The sequence below is a fragment of the Colletotrichum acutatum genome, assembly GCF_030867785.1.
Source record: "Colletotrichum acutatum strain CBS 112980 chromosome Unknown BDZ83scaffold_18, whole genome shotgun sequence".
Classification (NCBI taxonomy): Eukaryota; Fungi; Ascomycota; class Sordariomycetes; order Glomerellales; family Glomerellaceae; genus Colletotrichum; species Colletotrichum acutatum.
Window position 1 is genome coordinate 1 of NW_026849012.1, and position 23,000 is coordinate 23,000.

At 47.9% G+C, this 23,000-nt stretch overlaps 9 protein-coding genes across 9 annotated transcripts; 2 read left to right on the plus strand and 7 right to left on the minus strand.

Annotated features, from left to right (window-relative positions):
• Positions 1–5: 5 nt before the first annotated feature.
• BDZ83DRAFT_570761 (major facilitator superfamily domain-containing protein) lies at positions 6–1,129 on the minus strand (the record flags this gene model as incomplete). Its single annotated transcript, XM_060504336.1, has 3 exons — positions 6–435; positions 512–937; positions 1,014–1,129. Coding segments are annotated over 3 exons (972 nt in total), but the record flags the coding sequence as incomplete, so codon positions are not given.
• A 2,712-nt stretch (positions 1,130–3,841) lies between these two features.
• Positions 3,842–5,775, plus strand: BDZ83DRAFT_609499 (uncharacterized protein). Its single transcript, XM_060507536.1, has 3 exons — positions 3,842–4,141; positions 4,199–4,817; positions 4,913–5,775. Exons 1-3 carry the CDS (start codon positions 4,016–4,018, stop codon positions 5,701–5,703), a joined length of 1,536 nt encoding a protein of 511 aa, XP_060368259.1. The 5' UTR covers positions 3,842–4,015; the 3' UTR covers positions 5,704–5,775.
• A 1,396-nt stretch (positions 5,776–7,171) lies between these two features.
• Positions 7,172–8,912, minus strand: BDZ83DRAFT_570751 (putative cytochrome P450; the record flags this gene model as incomplete). The annotated part of the gene is made up of 6 exons (XM_060504335.1): positions 7,172–7,587; positions 7,650–8,234; positions 8,285–8,353; positions 8,409–8,493; positions 8,555–8,680; positions 8,733–8,912. 6 exons carry the CDS (start codon positions 8,910–8,912, stop codon positions 7,172–7,174), a joined length of 1,461 nt encoding a protein of 486 aa, XP_060368260.1.
• A 433-nt stretch (positions 8,913–9,345) lies between these two features.
• On the plus strand, positions 9,346–11,268 carry BDZ83DRAFT_693025 (Cys/Met metabolism PLP-dependent enzyme-domain-containing protein; the record flags this gene model as incomplete). The annotated part of the gene is made up of 6 exons (XM_060511333.1): positions 9,346–9,549; positions 9,758–10,117; positions 10,174–10,594; positions 10,662–10,806; positions 10,864–10,957; positions 11,017–11,268. The coding sequence occupies 6 exons, from the start codon at positions 9,346–9,348 to the stop codon at positions 11,266–11,268; spliced, it is 1,476 nt and encodes a 491-aa protein (XP_060368261.1).
• A 445-nt stretch (positions 11,269–11,713) lies between these two features.
• BDZ83DRAFT_693029 (aristolochene synthase) lies at positions 11,714–13,081 on the minus strand. Its single transcript, XM_060511334.1, has 3 exons — positions 12,565–13,081; positions 12,202–12,475; positions 11,714–12,144 (listed from the first exon to the last, which is right to left on the minus strand). Exons 1-3 carry the CDS (start codon positions 12,902–12,904, stop codon positions 11,730–11,732), a joined length of 1,029 nt encoding a protein of 342 aa, XP_060368262.1. The 5' UTR covers positions 12,905–13,081; the 3' UTR covers positions 11,714–11,729.
• Positions 13,082–13,726: 645 nt separating this feature from the next.
• BDZ83DRAFT_664840 (short chain dehydrogenase reductase) lies at positions 13,727–14,740 on the minus strand (the record flags this gene model as incomplete). Its single annotated transcript, XM_060511083.1, has 3 exons — positions 13,727–14,139; positions 14,186–14,619; positions 14,674–14,740. 3 exons carry the CDS (start codon positions 14,738–14,740, stop codon positions 13,735–13,737), a joined length of 906 nt encoding a protein of 301 aa, XP_060368263.1. The 3' UTR covers positions 13,727–13,734.
• Positions 14,741–15,924: 1,184 nt separating this feature from the next.
• On the minus strand, positions 15,925–17,308 carry BDZ83DRAFT_136237 (gibberellin 20-oxidase). The gene is made up of 3 exons (XM_060501252.1): positions 16,900–17,308; positions 16,764–16,830; positions 15,925–16,694 (listed from the first exon to the last, which is right to left on the minus strand). Exons 1-3 carry the CDS (start codon positions 17,187–17,189, stop codon positions 15,990–15,992), a joined length of 1,062 nt encoding a protein of 353 aa, XP_060368264.1. The 5' UTR covers positions 17,190–17,308; the 3' UTR covers positions 15,925–15,989.
• Positions 17,309–17,867: 559 nt separating this feature from the next.
• On the minus strand, positions 17,868–19,386 carry BDZ83DRAFT_717114 (uncharacterized protein; the record flags this gene model as incomplete). The annotated part of the gene is made up of 3 exons (XM_060511911.1): positions 17,868–18,408; positions 18,462–18,584; positions 19,256–19,386. The coding sequence occupies 3 exons, from the start codon at positions 19,384–19,386 to the stop codon at positions 17,868–17,870; spliced, it is 795 nt and encodes a 264-aa protein (XP_060368265.1).
• Positions 19,387–20,877: 1,491 nt separating this feature from the next.
• On the minus strand, positions 20,878–21,549 carry BDZ83DRAFT_609507 (uncharacterized protein). The gene is made up of 2 exons (XM_060507537.1): positions 21,335–21,549; positions 20,878–21,279 (listed from the first exon to the last, which is right to left on the minus strand). The coding sequence occupies exons 1-2, from the start codon at positions 21,357–21,359 to the stop codon at positions 21,062–21,064; spliced, it is 243 nt and encodes an 80-aa protein (XP_060368266.1). The 5' UTR covers positions 21,360–21,549; the 3' UTR covers positions 20,878–21,061.
• Positions 21,550–23,000: the final 1,451 nt, after the last annotated feature.

Here is a 23,000-nt window from a genome sequence, read left to right on the forward strand (position 1 = left end):
ATCACAACGATCATGCCAGTGGTGATTGCGTTGATCAAAGTCGCCCAGAACACGGCTGGCAGAGTAATGGCGACAAGCGGACGGAACATCAGAGCCAGTAGAGGCTCGCTAGTGTAAGTCCCCGAGAAGATTCTCATAGTCGCCAAATAGGTCTTCCACGTCGATGGAGATGATGTGTGTGAAGAAGAGGGAGGGTTCTCAAGACACTGAGAAGACGGCTTGGCGGATTCGTGCCTGGATGATACTACCTCTACCTCCGTTATATATCGCCTTCGATAATTTGTTTCGGGAAAGGTAAACAGTACTAGAACCGTACAAGTCCCGACGAAGGCAGAAAATACCCAGAATATCATCCTCCAGCTGTAAGTTTGTGTGATCAGGCCCGAAAACACTACGCCGACACCAACACCCGCAGATAAGGAACATGTGTAGATACTAATACAGATTGTCAGAATCGTTTCATCATAATTGAGGCGCTCCTGGGATGGTAAGCAAAGAAGGATAGACTGACACCATGGCACGCCCGCGTTGGTGCAAGAAGAACAGGTCAGTGATTGTCAAGGGTGCGACGATTTCCGCAGCAGCACAAGCAAAGCCGAGAAAGAGCCTGCCAACAAGTGCACTGCCAAAAGAAGCCGCTGCTCCACTCCATATGCAACTTGCCGTAAGTAAAAGGTAGGACGCGATGTAAACGGGCCTTCTGCCGTATTTGATTGCAAGAGGCACCCAGATTAGATTGCCCGCACCAATCATGAGTGAACACCCGGTTTGAAGGTATGATGCTTTAGCAATGTTGTTTGACACAGTTTCAGGTCCAGGACCAAAGAACTCAAGAGTGATTAACTCCAGGGCAACAGCAGGCCCGACAATGACGGCATGGGCGAAGAAGATTCCAAAACAAGTGAGCGAAAAAATGTAGTATTTGCGGGTTGGTGACCTGGTACGTTATGGTTCAGCGCAAGCCTCCCCCGACTCAGGGTATTCGTGGCAATTTGAAATGAATCAATACTCACCAGTTCAAAGGATCGTTGGGGTCATTTGAGGGCGTGGGTACCAGAATGATTTCATTAGTTTCATTGTGGCGGAGTTGAACTGTTCCCAGTGTTTGTTCTTTCAACTTAGTGTCCATATCTTCTTGCAGACGAATCTCCTGAACAGGCAAGATTGACATCGTGTTTCAAGTGCATAGAGTACTACGACAGTCGAGAGCAGAATTGAAGTGAGATGGATGATGTGATCACAGGTGAGAAAAAGTGGTCTGAAGAATGTCCCAGGCTCGCCCAAATGGCTTATATGTAAAGACGGATACTACGACGACCGGAGCCTGGGAGGCATTTGGTTGCACATTTTCCAAAGAACGTTGTAAAGAGGCCCCGGGACCACCATGAGGTTTCATTGGGAAAGGCATGAGGAGTATCGGGATGTCCTGCTGAAATGCGGGGGTGGGGCCTCGGGGCGGGTAAGCTGGGGTTCGTTCTGTGTTGGTGGCGACAGGATATGTGATTGGGAGTAGCCACGAAGGAGGAAATACTTGGGAAAAATAACATTTCCTATCACCCATCTGAGAAGACTGAAGTATAGTTGGCAGGTTACTAGGGCAGAGTTACCGGCACGGCGACACCCACTTTACCGAGAGGCTCCAAGAAGCGCCGGACCCCAAACAGCAGGAGACATTACGAGTCTCCTCGCCTAGTAGACCATGAATGACTCTTCGCGGATATTTTTTTTGCTCAGCTAGGACAAAACGCTGTCTGTATCGAAATACCATCATCAGGGACTGCGTCATGCCAACTTTCGAGATTGAGGTAGGCTGGTGGAATGTGCCTAGTTGACAACTTTTTAAGTAGATTTAAATGGCGTAGTCTTGGCAGAAGCACTGATGGGACAGTTCAATTACGAATGTAAAGTAGGTAGTTAAAGGTGGATGTGTTTCTATGCTCCCCATACTCAAGAAGTCAACGATAGAAGCTCTTTCCATGTTCCATAAGAGGGCAAGATTCGTTATATAAATCCACCCCAACACCGTAGGGGCTGAGATACAATTCTAACTTTTTAGAGCCTCAAACCAAGCATTAAATCAATGAATTATACGCAAGTTTTGGCATGTTTTAATTGTCAGCACGTCGTAACTATACTGAAACTGCATAACTGGTGAGTATTTAGAAAACTTTTCAGTAGGTTGCTTTGTGTCAATCTGAAGCTTATGTTACTCGTTCATCTTAAGAGTCAAATTATTATCCGAACGTCAGTTGTAGTAATCATCTATAAAAGCTAACACCGACTTTGAAATAAGCAAAGACCCATGAGCCCCGGAGTATGAACCTCAAGTCTGCGACATGATGGCGTGAGACAGAGGCCTCTGCGTCCACTTGATTGAAATATTGGCATCGACGGGTTCAGGATCTGACCAAGTAGGCAAAAATGGGCCAGTCACAGGACAAGCAATAGCCAGACAGAGCATTCGAAGAGCTTTTCAAAAATCATTACCCTGGCGGTTTTGCAGTTTGGGTTCATTAACAAAAACTTCCACATTTAAGCATGCAACTCAAGCAATTTGACCCATCCGTCGAGGCATTGTGATTCACAATATGAATCTGACATCGCACATTGATTCACATGGTGCAATCGACTGCTACTAATAGGCCTGAAAGAGTGTGAAAATTCCCTTAATAGCTTAACAGTTACTCCTTGGAACCCTGAAGCGTACGGAAGTCCTCGGACTCAATATCTAGAGGGTGGTAGAACCCGGCGGGATGTCAGGGTTTACTCAACGTTTGGAAATGAATTCCATGCTTCACTACCCCTGTACGAAGAGCGGTTCATTATTACCCCGTTGCACATCGCAGCGCTTAAAATCCACACCCCAGGGACCAAGATGAGAGAAGCAGTGTGGCGAGGCTATCGTATTTTTCGGCATACATCCTGTTTCGTCTATGGGTTTCTCGCCCAGAAATCACTTTGCCGATCCTGCAAACACAACCCTGATATTGATATGACCTGTCAATCGAGACGAGAGGGGCAGTTGGGGGGCTGGGGAAACGGCGGTGAACGATCGAGGTGAGGGCGAGGCAAGGGGCGCCGAGGAAGTGGATAGTTTCATTCGACTGTTGCAGGGTTATGCACGGCTTTCAACCCGGACTGAATGTCGGCCTCGATCGAAGGTCGGTGGAGCAAGCAGACAGTGGAGATGATAGAACGTGGCTAGGCCCGCTTCTTGATACTCTGAGACTCGTAGTCTCATCCACACACATGATATTCAGGGTCTTCCAGAAGGAAACTTGAGACGACGTTTTGTATATGAATAACTCAAACTTTGAGCACGGTTGTCTCGGTCCGGGGTTCGCTTCCAAGACAGCAGTCCGAACCGTCCAACGAACCTTGAGCTCTGGCACTTATGCCTGACTATTGTCGAGTTTTGTGAGGGATGGTACACCGGACGAAGATATTGATTTTGTCTGACTTCCTTCAGAAATTGAGTTTTGCTTTGTGATCAGTGACATGGCCCGTATTGTGTGGGGGCCGGGGCAGACACCGCGGGGAAGATAACTTGAGGGACTGATGCTTGACAACCCGGACCTCGGTCCATCATCATAGCCGCTGTCATGGCGCCATCCCGCGATGTGGGATATACGTGTTTTGAGCCAGGTCCGGACCACTGAGTCCCAGAGGGCAAAACGACTCAATAAGTGGTACGAGAATAATGCGAATCTGGGATTCTTCATCCTGAAATGACCGCGCGAAGGAAACTTTATTTAGAGTTCGACGCTAGGAATAAAGTTCACTGCCCTTTATCTCAAGACATTCAGCGGAGACGCAGCTTAGACCAGAGTTACATCAATGGACAAGGCACCCTGCATTCCTCGGACTCCGCCTCACGACATGCAGATGGTCTCTATCGAGCTTTCAGATGGTTCAAATTGGAGATCTTCTGCTCCAGAATGTGGTGATATCGTTCGTCTAGTCCCAACTTACCGAAAACTTTCTGGGTTAGGACGCAAAACTCGACTCTCTCGACATGTTTGCGACGCTTCGAACCGAAGACCGAGATGGAGAGGTCGTATGCATTTCAAGTACACACCAACTACCGCAACCAGGTCAGAACACCAATCATTTTGCTTGTGACGGCTGCCGAGCAAAGAAGGTAAAACCGATTGATTGACTGAACCTCACGAGAAACCGCGCTGACCTGCTCACTCAGTTAAAATGTACTGGACACAGATTTGGCTGTCAACGATGCCGAGATCGAAATCTGGCTTGCACATATTCCAATACTCTACCACAAAGGCGTCGCAAAGGTGGAAGACCCCCGGCGCCGCACAAAAGCGCAACGCCTCGCGAGGTCACACCGTCCACGTCAGAAGAACCGCCGATGATGGTCCTTTCTGGATCACCCAAAGAGCGATTACAATCGGCGCATCCGGAGCAGTTGTCTGAACCCAAATGTGTGTTAAAGGGTGCTGCATCGGATCAAATCTTGTCACCGGAGCGAGCCGAGATTGACATGGACTCCCAGTCAGCCAATTTGCTCATCCAAACGCCAACATTCGTTGGCTCGGGCCAATCACCAAGCACCCTGCTGGAAAGGGAGTCCTCTGGCACACCACCTGAATTTGAGGATCTGGCCCTTCCAGATTACATGGAGTCAGACTTGCATGAGTTTGACATGGACGACTTACAGTTACTTGACGCCGAGATAAACCTGTCTGAAAAGGAAGCTGAAAGCCATGACTTAAGCAAAGCATTTGCATCCACTTCAACTCCATTCAACGTCCAAATCACACGGGAAACTAGCTTTGCTAGAAGCAGCTCGTCGTCAGGTAAGTCAGAGCTTTCCAGCTATGAGCTACGCAACGCTGCTCTTGAAAGCTTCAGCCATTGTCTAAATCAAATGATTGTTGCTAAGCAGATGCAGATGATTCTCAATGGGATGCTATTCAGCGGCCTAAGAGCAAACGCATAAGGGATGACATATCTCATGACGTCTCTTATGGTTTCGTTGCCACTAAACGGGCACCGTCTAGTCTCTCATCGCACGGTGTCAGCTCCGCGGTGCCTTTCACCCCTGGCCACCAACCAAACAACTTTCCTTTGAATGCCCCAAGTCCATTGCTTGTCAACCGTAGCCATGGCAGCCCGATCACTGGGCCTGGCTCACAGGCTCACATCGCAGCCGCAGCGTCTTGTCGCTGCGTTGGCGTGACGCTGAATTTGCTCGAGAAAATGCAGACGCAGAGCAAGGTTACGACCTTTTGCATGGCAGAAACCTCCCTACATCTGCTCAAAAAGTCAATATCCCAATGCCGATCCATAAGTCATTGCTCTTCGTGCCGGAATCGTTCCAGGGTAATGACATTCTCAATATTGCTAGCCGAGAAGATTATGGCCATATTAGAGGATATTGCATCTGTTTGGGAATGTGCTTCTCAAGCCTCAAATTTCGGAGATGACGGGAGGATTGAGGCATACGGACATGCACACCGTTGGATTCCTGTCCTTCTGGGACAATATCAGATTGATACCGTCCATGAACGATGTGAGATTTTTGGTTTCATAATTCTGCTGCAAGTACGGCAGCTTGGGGGCTTTTTAGAATCTTTGCGGCTTTCAGTTGACAGACACAGGTGGACGCCACACCAGAACTCGCTACGACCCATTTGCCTCCGTCTTGAAGAACTGCAGGAAGCTTTGAGCGGGCAGTCATGAGGCGTATCTAGATTCTATCTTGAGCATCTCCTTCGACGTCGTACATCTTTAGGGAAAATTCTAGAATCTTAAGATCCACATTAAGAGATAAATCGAATATTCTGACTCGAAAGCCAAATGATTGCGAGAAATATAGATGGGGTTCGACCAACGTCTGTCCGCCTCGGGGTTGCAGATACCACTCAGTTACCTTTGGGTTATGGACATATTTCGCCAAGCTTTGGCATAATCTCCTTTCTCCTGTCCTCGGTCTCAGCCGCTACCCGATGATCTATCCGTAGATTATCGAACCGTTTCCTCTTCCAGGGACCTCATCCCCGTAGATTAGCCGATAATCCTGGTGACAGCCGGGAGACCGAGTCATTCAAGTCGAAGACCTCATTGGACTTCTGAATGATCATGGATGTCTTGGCCTCAAGCCGGGTTCAAGGTTCCCAAGCCCGAAACCTTAATTCTTACTTCCCCGGTCCCGAATGCATTCGCAGAAGCTTAAATATACGAGCGTTACGCTTGATTAGCCACAGCCCCCGAAGCACTGTAACAGGTCTAGCGTTCCATCAATGAGAAACATGCCCTGAAGGAGAACAGCTGTATCAGCCTCAAGTTTGCTAAAATGGAACGTCGCCGAGAGGCCTAGATCTTGGCCATCCACCAGAACATCAGTATGCCCACGAGTCAACATTATGTGTCGCGCACACGCTATAGCAATTATCTAGACGCCCGTTCTACCTCCATCTTATGCACAGTCCGTAGTCGCTTCAGACCTTGTGACCAGGGCTGTTTCCAAGCGCCACTGTGGTTCATGGTGGCGGCTTCTCCGGCTCAACGTTTCTACAGCGTACCCACTTCAGTTACAACACATTCTAGGGTAAGCTACACCGGCCAACGGCTTATGCACCTCGGTTAGAGTAAACTTTCGCTATGAAGCAGAAAGTCTCCCAGGAATAGTCACGACAACCAAGCAGACATGGTTTGGTACACGTGGTCGGAAGGTCCCTCGCCAGACTCGTATCCAGGAAGGGAAATCGGAGACGCCCAAGACGGAAAGGCTCCGATGGAGGATGTTTGCTCCGTTGAGAATTTGAAACCCCGCCGCGAAATAACGACTGTGGCCACTTTCTCCTGTGGCGTAAATGCGAGTGGCTTATGGTCGCAGAGACTCGAGCATGGAGCTCCCTTGCGCTGTTAGATGATTCAGGCCACTAGCCGGTCGGTGAATATCTGAATTTTTGGAAGTCACCCAAAGCCTGGTGCATGATAAAAAGTTGCTGGGGAGCTTGGTATTTATCTATGAAGGAGCTCATACTATCAGAAACAGATTGGCTTCATGTTGGCTTGGGCCTTCATAGAACAGACTAATGGATGATAGACTCAAAATTGAGGAAAACAAATTGAGAAAATTAGTCAGTTCTATTCAGTGCACCTCAGAGCGGTTCACTACCACGCTAAAACTACTTCAGTATTCGCTCTAGAGTCTCCTCTTGAACTCGACAGTCGCCCAAGGGTCCGGTAGATATTGTGTCTCCGCTCGTGCACTCTGCGGGCGTCCCTGTCCATGTGTAAAGCGCATCTCGTAGTTCTTCAACAGATGGGCCATTATGGCCTTGATCTCATGAGCCGCAAAGAAGCGTCCTGGACAAGCATGGCGCCCGTAGCCAAAACTCAAGGATGTCGGATTCGATGCGACATACTGTGCGCGACCTTCCATGTCCGAGCGCTCTTCCCTCATTCTGGCAAAGCGAAACGCATCAAAAGTTTCGGGGTCTGGATAAAAGGATTCATCCATGGTGATAGCTTGTGTTGGTATCCCAATGGTGGTATGAGCTGGAATCGTAAAACCCGAGGATAGTGTAAGCGGCTGATGAACCACTCTTTCGAATGTGACTGCACACGTTGATATATTAGGTGACCGCTGTAAAAGTCCGAACTCATTGGGGTGAACATACTTAGAAGGAGAGGATTGAACCTTTGGCTCTCTTTCATGAAGCTGTCCATCTTCACCATCTTCAGGAAGCCAGATTTCGTAATCAAACCATCGCTGTCAGTAAGGCTCTCGACTTCGTCCCGCAATGTCTCAATGATTTCAGGACGTTCACATAAGTCGTAAATGAGCTGCGCAGGTGCAGCTGCACTCGTGTGTATCGCAGCGAAGCTGACTTTCAAGAGAATACTGGCCAAGAATGCCATGTCACGCTCTTCGCCTTTCGCCTGCTCGGCCATCCAATACAGAAGATCTTCAGCTTTATCCCCGGTCCGAAGACGACTCTCGAGCAGTGGAATAGCTGCAGCTTCTGCAGCCGCGTAGTGTCTGGCAATCTTGGCAATCTCTGGAATAAAACGGGCTGCCACTGGCTTCAGGAACTCTGGATATCTTTTCAGTTTCTGAGCGCCAACGAAGCCATCAATGGCAAAGTCAATAGATGACTGCACCCACTCTCGATTGTGAGATAGAGTGGTACCGCCGAACATGCAACTCGAGACTCTTGCCACAATTTGCGTCAATGTGTGCACGACTGGAACAGGCGTCCAATCTGTTCACGTTAGCCAAGAAAAACCGTTTATCAAGTTCTTGAGCGCAAACCTTCACAAGCAGGAAATGTGTCATCAAATGCGTCAACTATTTCATTCTGCACTGCCGGCATTACGTCGCCTGCAAATTGTTAGAAACAACCCATCAACTCTCATGGCTTTGTAAAATCACTTACCGAGATGATGATTCAGTTGCGCCTTAACAACGCGAGGATGCAGGGTCGATCTACTACCCATGGTGGTGTACTTGCCCTCAAACATCTTCAAAGTAGCATCAGAATCTCATACATGAAGTAACTTAGTAGAAGGCCGAAGTTATTACCTCGATGAATGTAGCAACAAAGTCTACCTGGTCGATTGGGGCCGTCTTGAGCTCTTCCAAGTATTTTGAGGGAATCATCAGACGTTCTCCAAGTGGACTTGGAACGTAAAAGAAGTCGCCTTTGGCCTGAACACTGTAAGAATGACTCGATCCAACCCACTCTTAGAAGTTGACATACGCTTTTGTACCCTTCCTGAAGCATCTCCTTGGCATTTTGGCGAAATCTCTCTCGATTTGCCTTAATGCTCTGTCTATCACTTCCACCCACGACCAGAACACCAGGGACGAGTTTTTGTTTTTCTGGCAATAGTGCGCGTAGCAAAACGATCACTCCGACAGTGAGACCCAAAAAGGTCATTGCCAACTCGTGATTTCCATTGGTATAGTCATGAGCATAATGCTGGAGTCGAAGAAGATCGGGATCAAAGAATGACTTCATCGCGATGTATTGACAGTTTCACGAAGATCTAGATGGGATCGCGCGCATGCGGAACCGTAATCACTCGAGAAAAACTGCTTATGCATCGCAGATAGTGCCTGACAAGAGGCGCGGAGCTTGCGAGGTTCGAATCATTGCGCTCGGGCTTTTCCCAAAGTATGCGAATTCCGAGATGTCGGCCGCCGCAAATCCCAACAGGGAAGGTAGCCGAAGCCCGAATGAGAGTGACTGAGATCTCAACATCGCCATTAAATAATACCCATACAATGCCAGGCTCAACATACGCATAGTATTTGCGGCATCAAATTGTCTGACATTCTTCCAACGCTTCAAGTCAATATATCTTTCCACAATGGGAGAACCAATTCATGACATTCCGTTGGCGAGCTCAGCCCCACTCTCTCTCAGTGTTTTACCTGAGGGGCACGATGCTTTTCAGCCTTACAAAGTCGAGAAGTTTGACGAAGGTCTTCGATATGACACTCTTCAAGTTCATGGAGGACATCGACCGGACATAGAAACACATGCTCGAGCTGTCCCAATCTACAACAGTGTGGTAAGCCTCAATATCTTATTGCTGATGATTGACTATGATCAACTGACTCAAGTACGATCTCAGTCATTCATATTCACAGATAGTGAGCATGCCAAGAGGGTGTGTGCCACTCAAGAAGCAGGTTACTTCTACAGCAGAGTGTCTAACGTAAGTCTTTCAAGTAGGCTATTTCAGATATCGCGTCACATTTACTGGAACTCATTCGCAGCCAACTGTTGCAGTCTTCGAAAAACGGGCCGCCGCTTTGGAAGGAGGCACTGCGGCTGTAGCCACGGCCTCAGGACAGGCCGCCATCTTCAATACCATTATCGGCCTAGCAGGAGCCGGCGATAATGTTGTGGCCTCTATCAACTTATATGGAGGCACCTACAGCCTTTTCAAGACACTGCTTCCACGGCTAGGGATCACCGTGAAGTGGGCCAAACAGGAGACCCGAGAAGAGTTTGCCAAACATATCGACGAGAATACCAAGCTCCTCTTCGTCGAAAGTATTGGAAATCCTCGCTGCAGCATTCCTGATCTTCAGGGATTAGCAGATGTGGCTCATGAGAACCATGTTCCATTTGTGGTGAGTAGCAAGTAATCCAGAACAGATGGTCATCTCCAACGCTGACACGTCCAAAGGTCGATAACACATTTGGTGCCTGTGGTACATGGTGTCGCCCCATTGAGTTTGGCGCCGACATCATCTTGCATTCTGCCACAAAGTGGATGGGTGGCCACGGTACCACCGTTGGCGGAGTCATCATTGACTGTGGCACTTTTGACTGGGGCGCAGCGGGTCACCGATTTCCTCGAATGATCAAGAAAGATGGCCCAATGAGCTTCTCATACTGGAAGGCCTTCGGCAATATTTCATTTGCGATGGCGATGAGAATTGACATCTTGATGGAGGTCGGGTCGATTTTGAGTCCAGCCTCAGCACAGCAGCTACTCATTGGGATGGAGACGTTGAGTCTACGATGTGAGAGACATACCAAGAACACAATGGCTGTGGCCCAGTTCTTGGAATCACATCCAAGAATTGCGTGGGTCAACTATCCCGGTAAGTTAGCACGTTGAATTTGTCAATACAAGATCATCAATTGGCTTTTCTCTGACAAAACTACCAGGCCTGGAGAAAAACCAATATCACGACAACGCCAAAAAGTATCTCAGAAACGGTTATGGAGGTGTCCTTTCATTTGGGCCCAAGGGAGGAGACGCCGCTAGCAAGATGCTCATGAACTTTGTCAAGGTTGTATCTCATCAAACAAAGTGAGTAAAATTCAGCATGGTTAGTACAAGGAGGCTTTGCTAAATTATACGTATTAGTGTTGGCGACTCAAAGACCCTGGCCACCCACCCTTGGAATTCTACTCATGTTATCATGTCTGAGAAGGATAGAAGAGAGGCAGGCATTACACCAGTGAGTATCACTTTGAATCGCCCGGTTATATTACGTTGGCTGATGAGATCATCGCGCAGGCATTCATTCGATTCTCGGTTGGGACAGAGGATGTTCGAGATATTATCGAGGATCTTGATCAAGCTCTGGCGCGACTGCCGAATGACATTGTCAACGCCCATGATGAGCGGCTGGAAGCTAAGCTGGCGTCTGCTAATAATGGTTCAAATACCGCTGAATCCCTTGACAGCGTCGATTTCATAGATGCGGATGTTTCCTTGTCAAAGGCCAACGTCCCACTTGGACGTCAGACAGCAGTTGGAAACTGGTAAGGGAGGACTAGTCTTAGAATGCAAGGCCTAAGGACTCACCTTGTCTCATACACTGTACCTTTCTAGCCTCAAAATAGTATGGCTACGCTCATATAAAGCCTTTTTCTACCTTATCTTAGTGACTTCCAGAGAAAAGTTAACACGTCTCGGTCGCAGGATTCTCCACACTTGGCCGGTGGTAGAGTCCATTCTATTGAATAGAAAACTTTGATGTCGCAAAGCATTAATGGCATATCTTAGTATGTCATATATGCCACCTTAATCAGAAGAAAGAATATGGAGGTTGTTACGCACATTGTACAAGGAATTTAGATTGTCAAATGCAACATTTGAAACAAATGAAGTACCACAGTAACTCGTATTAGAGTACCGAAGCCAAAGTATGATCCATGTGGGAAGTCCGACTCAACAGGAACTTTTGATTGAACTCTTTTTCAGACAGATTCATGCATAAAGTTGAACTAAACCGAATGGTATCTCGGTGTAATGCTACTCCACGCCTCATTTCCACTCATTTGATACTCCAAGCCTTTCATGAACGCCTGCAAATCCGGACTGCAACCTTCACCACTTGATAATCTACTAGTGACAAGCTGGATGTGGAGGATCTCCCATTCGCGACACATTATCCACAAGATGCGCTTCGAAGCTGAATAGTCCAGGCTAGTCTCCGAAGCCAAAACTGCCACGGATGAGCACAAGGCGGACCCTTCCTTATGGCCTATCTGGGAAGCCTTCAACTCCTTTTCCCAGCTATAGATGTCGTTAACAACCGAGATATGTTTTGAACAGTTAATCTCAATATCCTCGACCGAATTCAGATCTTCAGGGCTGAGATGCAGCTTCATGCTAAACCTCATTAAGGCAGATAGCAACCTAGACAATTGTGAGTGCTTGAACAGACGAGTAATGAACGGATCCGAGCGGACTTACGCTTTGCCAACGTCCTTTTCTCGATACTTCAAATAGTGCCCCAACTCCTTGATTTGTAGCCGCGTCTTGTCAGTTTGAGCGCGCATGAACGTAATGACTGGTTCAAGAATTTCATTGGCAAGGGCTTCATCGCAAGCCCTCATATCATTCCATAGGTCATAAGTGATCCATTCGACTGGGACACTGCGATCCGGCAAAGACACTCCCTTGGAAAGTGATATGAGTCTCTCGTTGTAGGAAGAGCCTGCTTCAAACGACATGTCTTCCAAGAGATCTATGAAAACACAGTGTCAGCGAATTCGGTCGTATTAGCAAGACGTTCGGTTTGTCTGCTGTTTAAGCTTGTGGAAGGATGTCACTCACCATCAATCAAAAACAATAGCGTCAGGAGATGACAGGCGAAAGAGATCCTGTCGTCCAACGCGGTAGGATAGTAGAAGCAGGTGACTTGTGAAAACCCCGCAGCCACGAATTTCTTTCTGGATTTCGCATCTGGAAATGGCCAGTGATCGAGGAAAAACCCGTTTACTTCCGCCGAAACCTCTCGCTCTCGAGGGTGTATCTTGGCGGTAAACTGCGCCGCAGATGGCGGGTTGCTTGGATTGTAAGACCTCTTACCAGATTTGGCTGACTGGTCAAAAACCTTCAGCGATGTTGACTGAGCCGGTAGAATGAAAGACGCCAACGCATGGAGGGAAATCATTCTGACGTCGGTGGAAGATTGCCGGTGGATGGATCTCGAACGAATCAAGGATAGGAGATTGGTCGTCGAGGACAGGTTAAAGGTTGCGTCCGAACCCTTTGCAGCGCAAGTTTCGTGGGTGCCGTACTTGAGACGAAAGTGTCTGCCGTTGATCAATGATCTAGTTAATTGGGCATGTGGGTCGTACACATTGACCACCAAGGGCTAGATTAGGAAACTTTGCGAGGAGACCGCGACTCGGGCTCCATACCAATCGGGCAATGAAGCGAGGCCGGCAGCCGACAGGAAAACACCAAATCCACTCTCATGGGGTGAAAGGGAAAACTGCGCCCGGGCTAAAGTTGTCTGAAACTGTGCAAGTATAATCTTGATTTCTAGTCAATTGTAACAAAAGTGTTTGGCCCATCAAGCAAGTTAAAGTACTGTGGAAAGGGGCGAAGACGATGTTCTACGCGACATTGGGTTTTATTTCGACGAGGTGGTAGGCTAGACCCAAGTTCTCGTGGCCGTTGCTATGTAGACAGAAGTAGAGATGATCTTACGCCTCGTTGCCTGTTTGTGGCTGACATCACATCTAATGTTGTATTCACAGCGGTAGAACAATGGGTTCAGACTTCAGAGTTGCGATCAACTCCCAGCCAATGTGAGATACGATGATAGAGAGCTTCGAATTACCCGAAGCAACAAGAACTGTTTATATCTGCGGTTCTCCCGGACCGGAAATTTCATAAATCCGACTTGGAGCGTCACATTGCTAGTTTTTTAGGCCTGCCTCCAGAAACATGGCACAGAATGAGGGGCTGGAGGAGAAGCATAGAACATGATCTTTTCTACAGACTACTTCTGAAATCTGTGGCAGCTTGCTGCATTGTGGTCTCTCGCAAGTTTTTGATACCCATCCATATGTTACGACAATCCGCCAAAGGTTCCTCTAACTCGGCGTACCTCTCACCCAACGTAAGAATGACTCTGCCATTCCAACGGCCACTCGCTTCTCTCCACTCGGCATTATCCTTTCCGTATGCTTGAACCTTTTTGGCCTCCATGGCAACGGCGGAATACACCACTGCAAGCCCCACGAAATGCGCAGAGCTCACTGGTAAGCCAGCAGCCATGATCGGAGCAGCGAGCTTCGCCGGCAACAGACCGGTGATAGTTGCGGCTGGCGCGACAGCATTGATCGTAATACCAGTGTCTCGCAAATTTGAGCGCATCGCCCGCAAATAATTGATCAGCTAATTCGGTCAGTCTTGTCATTAGTCTCGGTCAGATTCTACTCACTGCTGCCTTTGTCCCACTGTACACAGGGAGGGACTGTTCCGGGGAATAAGCGGTTGCACTTGATGTCAGCACAATGCTTCCCTGTACGCTGTGTTTCCTCATGCTGTGCAGAGCAAGCTTTACGAAATTCAGAGTGCCTCGAAGATTTACATCGACCACATCGTAATTTGGTTCGAGAAGGTCGCCATCGTCATCGTACGAATCGTTCAGATATGTTCCGTCTTCGTCTACTCCTGCATTCGCAACGGCAATCTGGACTCGTCCTATCTGAGAGAATGCATCTGAAAGCTCAACCCAGCGCCTGATATCGCATTTACGAAATTGTACAGAGGATTGTAGTGTCTCTGTGGGCTGGCAGACATCGAGAAGAATTACGCTAGCTCCTCGAGATGCTAGGATATTTGCAGTGGCCAATCCGATGCCAGACGAACCACCTATTCATGGTAATTAGTATTAAGAACTAAGTAGCATGGCTCAACATGATTCACCAGTGACAATTGCAGTCTGTCCTGCCAAATTTGGTATGTCCGTCTCTTTGATGTCGAGGGTAGTCATTGTGAAGGCGCGGCGAAGCTGCTGCTAAATGCCGCCGCAGCTGCAAGGTCGAGCAACAACGTCGATAAAATGAGTTGTGCCTTTAATCAGATTCTCAGACAGATGTGTAAAATGATTGAAAGGTGATGTGCAGAGCAGCTCTTTGCATATCTGAGGGAAAAGGGCATTCGCTCAGTCTTCGGGACGTGCCCTACAATTTGTTTCGGAGTGTTACCATTTTCGGCATGGCTACCTAGGTCTATATCGCAATCATTCCATGACAATTTAGCCTCTGTTCCACAGAAACCACATTTTTTCGGCTGTCGTTGACAGTTTCCGCAGTTTTAATCGCTCTGGCTTCTAATAATCTGATAGTTCTGGGGCTCAGAGCGATTCCTTCATATTTCGTTATCCATCTTTCCTCGACTTCACTGGTCCTTATCCTTTTGAGCAAGAGGAAATCAGGTCACTGTAATATCACTCAAACCTAGCAATACTCTCCGCGCATGAGTCATGTAATATTATTCATACGTCATGCAAATATGAAAAGAAAACATTAAGATAACTACAAATCTTCACATAATGGTTTGCTTTATCACTGTCGAGAGCTCAATTCATATTTATGAACTATTGCTTCCCATGATCCGTATCAGGTGTCGGGTAATGGGAACATCACGTGTGTTCTGCTGTTACGATGAATCATTGTTCCGATTGCACACGGGAACAAGTATAAAGTCGAGCAAAGTACTTACTGTGAGCTCCATTTCCTGCATGAGGTAGAGTATACCTAATTACGAAAATGGCTTGCATCATAACATACATACGTCTACTTGAAGGGAAAGATAACACCCGAAATCTCTTTGCTGCAAGATGGTATTCAGTAGCGCGTGTTGATAAAGTCACGACAATTTAATACCGAGACAAGCATCAAAAGGCGGGTTGCCTCCGTCAATTGAAGTAGGCAGCAAACCATGCCAAGAAATCTTAGCTGAGAGGATTCCTACGTCTGCAATAATATGCCATATCAAAAATAGCAATCAAGCAAAAGGAGCAAAACAGGAAAGCGAAATTTTAGAATCTTGGCCTTTCGCCGTCACCTGTGACTCAAGCATACGTCCACGGATTGCGGTGATAAGGTAACTAGGCTTGTTTACCCTTACAATAAGCAACAAAAAAACCGCTTCATGATGCTAAAAATCGTAGTATTTCCTGGCCATTGAGCGAGGAACACAGGCAAGGGCATAAGGCACCGATTTCATCTTGTCCCTGACTAAACCATGATAGTCTCACTTTCCTGATCCTTCTCCGGATCCCAATAACCAACATACCCGTCTCTGCCAGTCAAGTAAGTCCCCGTGGCTTGCTCCTCAGCTGTTGCACGAAACACGGCATGTTTCTTGTTTGTCCATTCGAGGCCCTTCCAAGTAACACCTTCCGTATCAACAAACTCGGCATCCATTTCAGGTCGTAAGAGGTAAACGATAGAGTACTTGTGACGTGTGACTTCGTCCTTGTGGGGAATTATGCGGTGCAAGCTGGACTCTAGAACTCCTCCAGAAATGAAGCGAAGCGCATCGCCGACGTTCACAACTGCATGCCCAGGTTTGGGCGCAATGTAGTACCACTGATCTTCATTCGGCTTTAGCACCTGGAGACCACCAACCTCAGTGAAGACGATTGAGAGACTTCCAGCATCAGTATGAGCAATCTGGCCCACTTTGTCAGGTTCAACATCTGCGAGGGTGTACTTAAGAAGACCTAAGGCTGTTGGGCAAACGGCGTTTTTGCGGTGATATTGCTGGTATGCAAGCTCTTCATCTATACCCAAAGCGGCAGAAAGGCGAGACAGTAATAGAATACTGATTTCTCGGAATTTTGCTGTAGCGCTTTTCAACACGTCAAGCTGTGTTGCGATCACACTAGGCCCTGGAAAGGTCGAAGGGTCGCTGATCTTCGAGATTGGATGTTCGAAAAGCTTCTCAAGTCAGGGTTTTGCTTGTAGAAATGGGAGTACGAGACATTGGAAATTTGAATGGAGCCTCACCATTAGCCCTTCGAATCCGTCCTTCTTTCCTTCGACTGGCCCGTTGCCGTGGCCCGCTGGTTTGTACCTATTGCAGCAGAAGGCAATCCATCGTCAGACCTAAAAACGCAGTGTATTGGTAGGAGATCGAACTGACCCCATGACTAAGTGCTCGTCGTGATCCCGATCCACAAGCCACGCCATTTTTTCATCTTGTGGTAGGTCATAGAAGCTTGTGGCTAGGTCATACATGGATTGCACATTTGCCATGACCTGGCCAGAAGCAACTTCTCGACAGTCAAGGTAGAAAAATCCGAGATCGGCACATGCTTTCAACAAGTGCTCGCGGCACGCCTCATCTCCATCGATGAGCTGCTGGAGGGAGATGACGCGCAAAGGAGCATTCTCCTCAGCAACCCTGTCAGGCAGCGACTCAGGATTCGGCATTTTGAAATAAAGGAAGTGCTGTAAATCGTAGCCAGACTGAATAGATTGAAAGCCAGAAGAATGAGACAGAAGACGGACACAACGTCGGAAACGAATCACGAGGCTACAGTAAAAAGCACAATGCTCATGGAAGGCTTTCGGCGGGTTACTACTTCGGGCGAATCCCGGCCGTCGAATGCTCGAGCCACCATTCGTCAAGACCTCGGGTCCTTAGTAGTGTAAGTGAACTCTATTGGGCATCAATAAGTTATGCGACCAAGGGTGTATCTGGTTGAACATCAGTACAGGTATTGGGCTCTGCGGGAGCGAAATTACCGGTACGGCAGTTGGTCTGATTCTTGATGCACCATCTGTGGCGCCAACAAATTTGAGATATTCACATGCTTGCTAACATATCGATGCAAGCACCAAATACGACAACTGAATCTCATTAGCGCGAAGAGCCTTGCTTGGTACATGACTAGCGTCTTCAATGTTTGGGGAATATCAATATTGTAACGTAACTCGATGCATCAGCCGCTTGTAATTTTTAGCACACAAGGACGTTGGGATTTTCCGACTCATCTGCGTTCACCGACGAAGGCTCTCGTTGCCCTGATTGCCAGGTCGACGGAAGCGAAACAGGTCAAATGAGGCGGGAACTTCAAGAACGATGAAATAGAACGGGAATCTACTTATTTAGACTTGACTCACGTCTTCCTCATGGAAAACAAGCACTCTGACCTCGATACTCTGTCTTGGGTCTTTGTCAACCATTCCCGCATCCGTAAATGCGGCGTGCGGAACCCTGCGAGCGCGCCCATCCGCCTTCCAGTCATAACACTTGATAAGCATCACCTCTTCTGGTGTTTGAAAGCTTTTATAGTACCAGCGATGCCTGCTGTTGGGAAGAATTGTACATGGTTCGCCTACCCAGTCCGGGTAAATGAGCTTGACTGGCAAGATGTCTGTGTCCAACACCGAATGAGAGTCGCAAACCGCGAGAGGATCTTTGTAGATCGTCTTGATTGGGCGCCAAACGTTGATAACCTGAAATCGTGATTGCAATAGTCGAGACGCTTCTTCGCCTAAGTGACGTTTGACTTGGTTCATAGCCCCCCACTCTGACTGGTCGATGTGAGCTCTTTTCACTGGTCGGCGTTCGTCATCAGAGTGCGCGGCTGAGGGATTCGGTCTCCGAATGGTGTGGTCGAAAATGTGCAAGCGTGAGGCACCGGTGCTAGGTTTTATTAGGGACTAACCCGCTTGCCAGGGCCTAAAAGGAAGACTCACACTAGCGATAGAAGCTTTTCGATCTCGGGGTAATAAACGTCTTTTATTCGTTGATCACTTGTAAAGTCCACTAATTGGCTAGTGTGGCGATAGAGCTGAAATCCATGGCTGTCGAGAGTGAAGCTGCTTTCATCCCCAGTGATATCGTGAACAACCGTGGGAAAATTGACTGATGGCTGGGTGAACGTGCTTCGCTTTCCCGCAATGCTTGGTGCATGCTCGCTTCCATCGCCGGGATCTCGATAGTAATTGATGGTGGTTTCCACATCACGTGGACTGGGCAGTCTGGTCATGGCAGGGTTTTGCAATGGGTAAAGAAATTCTGAAATGTCGTCTGATGATCTTGGCAGCAGTTGATTCCACTTGTAAAGCCAAACTTTGTCTGGGTAGAGACGTGGGCGTGCTACGAGAAAATAGAGTTCTTCGCAGACAGAAAAGAAGAGACAAGTAACAAAAATAACAAAATCCACCTGGTCCCAAAAAGGGAAAAAGCCGAACCCCGCGTGCATAAAAGCCCCGGTATCCGTACATTAAGACAATGCATAAGGCCCACCCAACTGCGAACGATTAGGCTCTCGCCATTGAACAGTGATCCAAGAACTATCATCGAGACATGAGCAGGACTGTTCAGTATTTGAATGTATCAGTAGGATTGGCGCAATACCCCATCAGCATCCTGATTGTGAATTTTCTCTCGCCCTGTGCCTGCATATCGATGTGTGTATCATACAACTTTCCTTCCCTTAGCCACAATCGAAGTCTCAGGGCTGAAGTTGGCAATGCCTAGTAATTACCCTACCCCAATAACATTGTTAAGATTGTGATTCGATTTGCTTTGCAAGTTCGTGTCCTCAACAGGCCGACAACGGATACATAATATTCGCGAAGGACCATGAGACGGTGAGACCCCGAAACTACGAAGCATTAAGGCACCGGGAACAAAGATAATTGAGAGCCTAGCGTTGTTGTGGATCACTATAAGTATTTGTGGATATAGAAAGTGATATGTGGTAGCATTCCCGAGCAGTAAAGTGAAGGTCTTGGAATGTGCACAACATGAAGGTAGCTAGGGTGTTGTCGCTGGTCACCAAAAGCAATGGAAATGTTGTCGTATATAGTAATTTCATCGGTGTTGAATTAATACCGTATGCTTAATGATCTAATCTGACGGCCTTCAATCCGGAAATTAACCTTTTCCACATGGCTGTGCTTTCGTCGCCTGCATTCACAGTTGTGAGCGTTGGTTTATGCCCAAAATGGATCAACCCCGTCTTCGCTCTAGTCAAAGCGACATTTAGCCTCCTCATATCCTTGAGGAACACAATCTCGCAGTCTGAGTTGCACCGTACCGTAACGAACGCGACGATACCGGCCTGCCTCCTCTGAAACCCGTCGATACTGCAAACCTCAACAAGTCCCTTGTGGCCAGAGGGCGTTCGCTTGAGGAGGTCGGCTTGGCGGCTACAAGGCGTCAAGATTTAGATGAAATGCCTCGGTACCTCTCCGGCAGCTGACGATAATGCATCTGGACCCGGAAATCCTTGATCAAGAAGATCGCACACTTTGCCACACAGTGCAGCTTGGCCTTTGTTGCACTTTGACTTCTGGCCCAGTTCCTCCGGGGTGGCACAATCAACAAAGGCCATGCGGTGATAGTGTCGAATCCCTGTTCTCGAGCGATAATCATGGCTATGTCGATCGGAATTCTCTACCATCGGCCAAGGGAAAATGGATAGAAACATCTCTCTTTTGTCGGCATCGATGCCGGGGCGCAACAGCCCAGTATATCTTCATCGCACGATACGAAAACTGGACGTCGTCTATCGTTAGCTCGCAATAGTAGCAAAAGCTTGAAGGGATCAACCCACAGATGTCGCCGTTCAAGTCGCCGCCATACGTGTGGTCAGCAGCCGGCTGTTTTTCTTTGGATGACAAAACAATATAGTGGACAAGGTGAGGAAACTCTGGCCTTTGAACCAGCTGAAACTTCTGCAAGTCGCCAGGATGCAGACAGGGATTTCTTGTAACAATTACTTCCGTTCCCGTCAGTGTTACGGGTAGCCCATCTCGATCCATAGTAACTCGAACTTGGCACTCTCCCTCCTTCAGGACGCCCCAAGCATCTCCAACGCCAAATAACAGACGTAATTTTGGAATGACAATGTGGCAACGCTGCTCACTGCCGCGATCTTTGACAGGTAGTTTAGAGTGCTCAGAGTTGACTAGTGCCGCGATGCTAGGCCTGATATCAAATCGGAGGTAGCGCTCGCAAGCAAGTCAACATGTTCTCGCTGTTTCTGCATCAAGACCTCGGATGTGGCGCCAAAAGAATGCAGCAAAAAAATCACTTCGTCATTCAGATAGTCGAATCCGTAAGACTGCTAAGTATCTTAGCTATTGATATTCGTGATGTTTTGGGTAGAAAAGAGATCATCGATTGGCAAAGATGACCGACAGACCATTAATTACTCGACAACCGAAAAGCTTTCGTTGTGTCCGCCACTGAACTTCTTCATGGACTTGCGCAATCTCAGCGATCTACCATCTCGCTTCATCGTCGGATCCAATGTTGTGACCCCTTTGTACCCATGGTATCTGATCTAGAAGACGGACGGAGTGTATCGAACAGTCCTGGAGACAATACGAATTCTTCTTGCCAGCTCCTGGGAGAGATGCGGAAATATTAGCCCGCAGCCATCTGTAAAAATGTAATGTGCCGTTTCGACGTCGGAAATATCTTCATACCGCCTCGGTTCAACGGATGGTGTAGTCCGTGCCGTTGAGAATAGCAGACCGATTCTCTTCGCCTTCTTCTGCACTGTCCTCATGTTAGCGAAGTCGCCCATGGCACCCACGGTTTTTGAGATTTCCACCTTTATGGCAGCCAGCAAGAGGCATGCGCGTGACTTGATCTGGCTGTTGCTGTGGCCGTAGAAGTGTTATGCTGTGCCATTGATAGACAAGCCTGCACGCAGGAGCCTGAGTATGTACTTAGCGCATTCTCGGTAAATGGTAGGCTGGGTGCCTATGGAGGTGGTAGACAGATTGTTTGATGAACGGAAGCCGGCAAACTATATGATAATAAATTGATTGCACGAAAATTGAGAGATTGCGCGACTCGGAGATTCTGTCAGGAGGCGAGGGTCAAGCCGGTGAACACAGCCCTCAGCTGTTAGCGCCACCGTGCCGAGTTGACCAAGCGAGCCTCATTGATTTAAGAGGGCGATGGTAGTAAGGAAGCATGATAGTTGCACTCTACATTGTCAAGAGATATTGAATCTTATAAAATCTGGTCGTACGCTTTCAGGGAGTGTGACGCCATGTTGTTTGGTGACCGGAAGAAATTGCTCGCGGGATAGCTGTCTCCCCCTCTTGACCAAAAGGCAAACTTCGGCCAATAGAAGCCGGACTCTCCCACTCCAATGGATAACAGGCAATGACGACACAACGCCCGGAGACGGGTAAATCAAACACTTTCCCACGTTTGATATAGACTTTGATCTGCCACCATGGAAGCGGGGGACTGGCAACAGCGGTTCCTCGCTTGATCAACGCCACGTACTAGCGGCTTCGCCAATCCCCCTGGTACCGGTAAAACAACGCTCGTCAACGCCCTCGAGGGTCATCTCACCACGACACAATCATCCTTGGGAGTATGCCCTAGACCCGTCATCATCCGTGAGGTAGCACGGACTGTACTCCAACAACACAACTTTACAGCTCCTGAAATTCGCTCCTCCTGCGACCGAGTTCTTGAGCTTCAAAACTTCATCCTCCACGCTCAGACCCACGCAGAGCTCAAAGCACTTGATACTGCGGGATGGTTCATCTCAGGCCGGTCACGAGTGAATCCTATCTGCTATGCTTTCTCCTACACAGGGGATTGTGGAGAATAGATACTTCTTTCCACGAAAGAATGGAGTGAGCTGAAAACTGAAATGCTCAAGGGTCCATTGTTATCTGCGAGCCAGGCACAGACTGGCTTACCGACGATGGCGTAAGGCCTACGCCACTTGACACCAGTGAATGGATGGAACTCATAATGTGTTTTGTAAGATGATGAATTATATAGGCTTATCTTATGTTATTCTACCTTCAAAGTTGGCAAATGTCGCCGAGGTCAGTTCGTTCTGTTTAGGACACACATCTATACAAAGGACTTCCTTGAGCAGATGTACCAGAGCCCCTTGTGCGTATTAAGCAGCAGCACAAGATCTTCACACCAAAGACATAATATCGGTATTTGCAACTTCCTCTGAAGTGTGATTAGTCAAGATAAATCGGCGTTAGACTGCAGCGCAAGGAGAAGGGAGTGGCATTAGCAGGTGGCCCGTAAATTCCGGTTGCCTTCGAGATCCAAGTCAGTGGTTCACGTCAAGTACAAGAGACTGAATCCACTGCGGGAATCAGTGGAAGTCCCCTAGGCTCCCTTCACCTACAATCGGCTTTAATTTTGGTCAAATGCCATTGACTGAAATCATTCAAATGTTGTCGCGTGCTACTCAAGCCCCTGAATCAAGATAAGATGATTGAATTTAG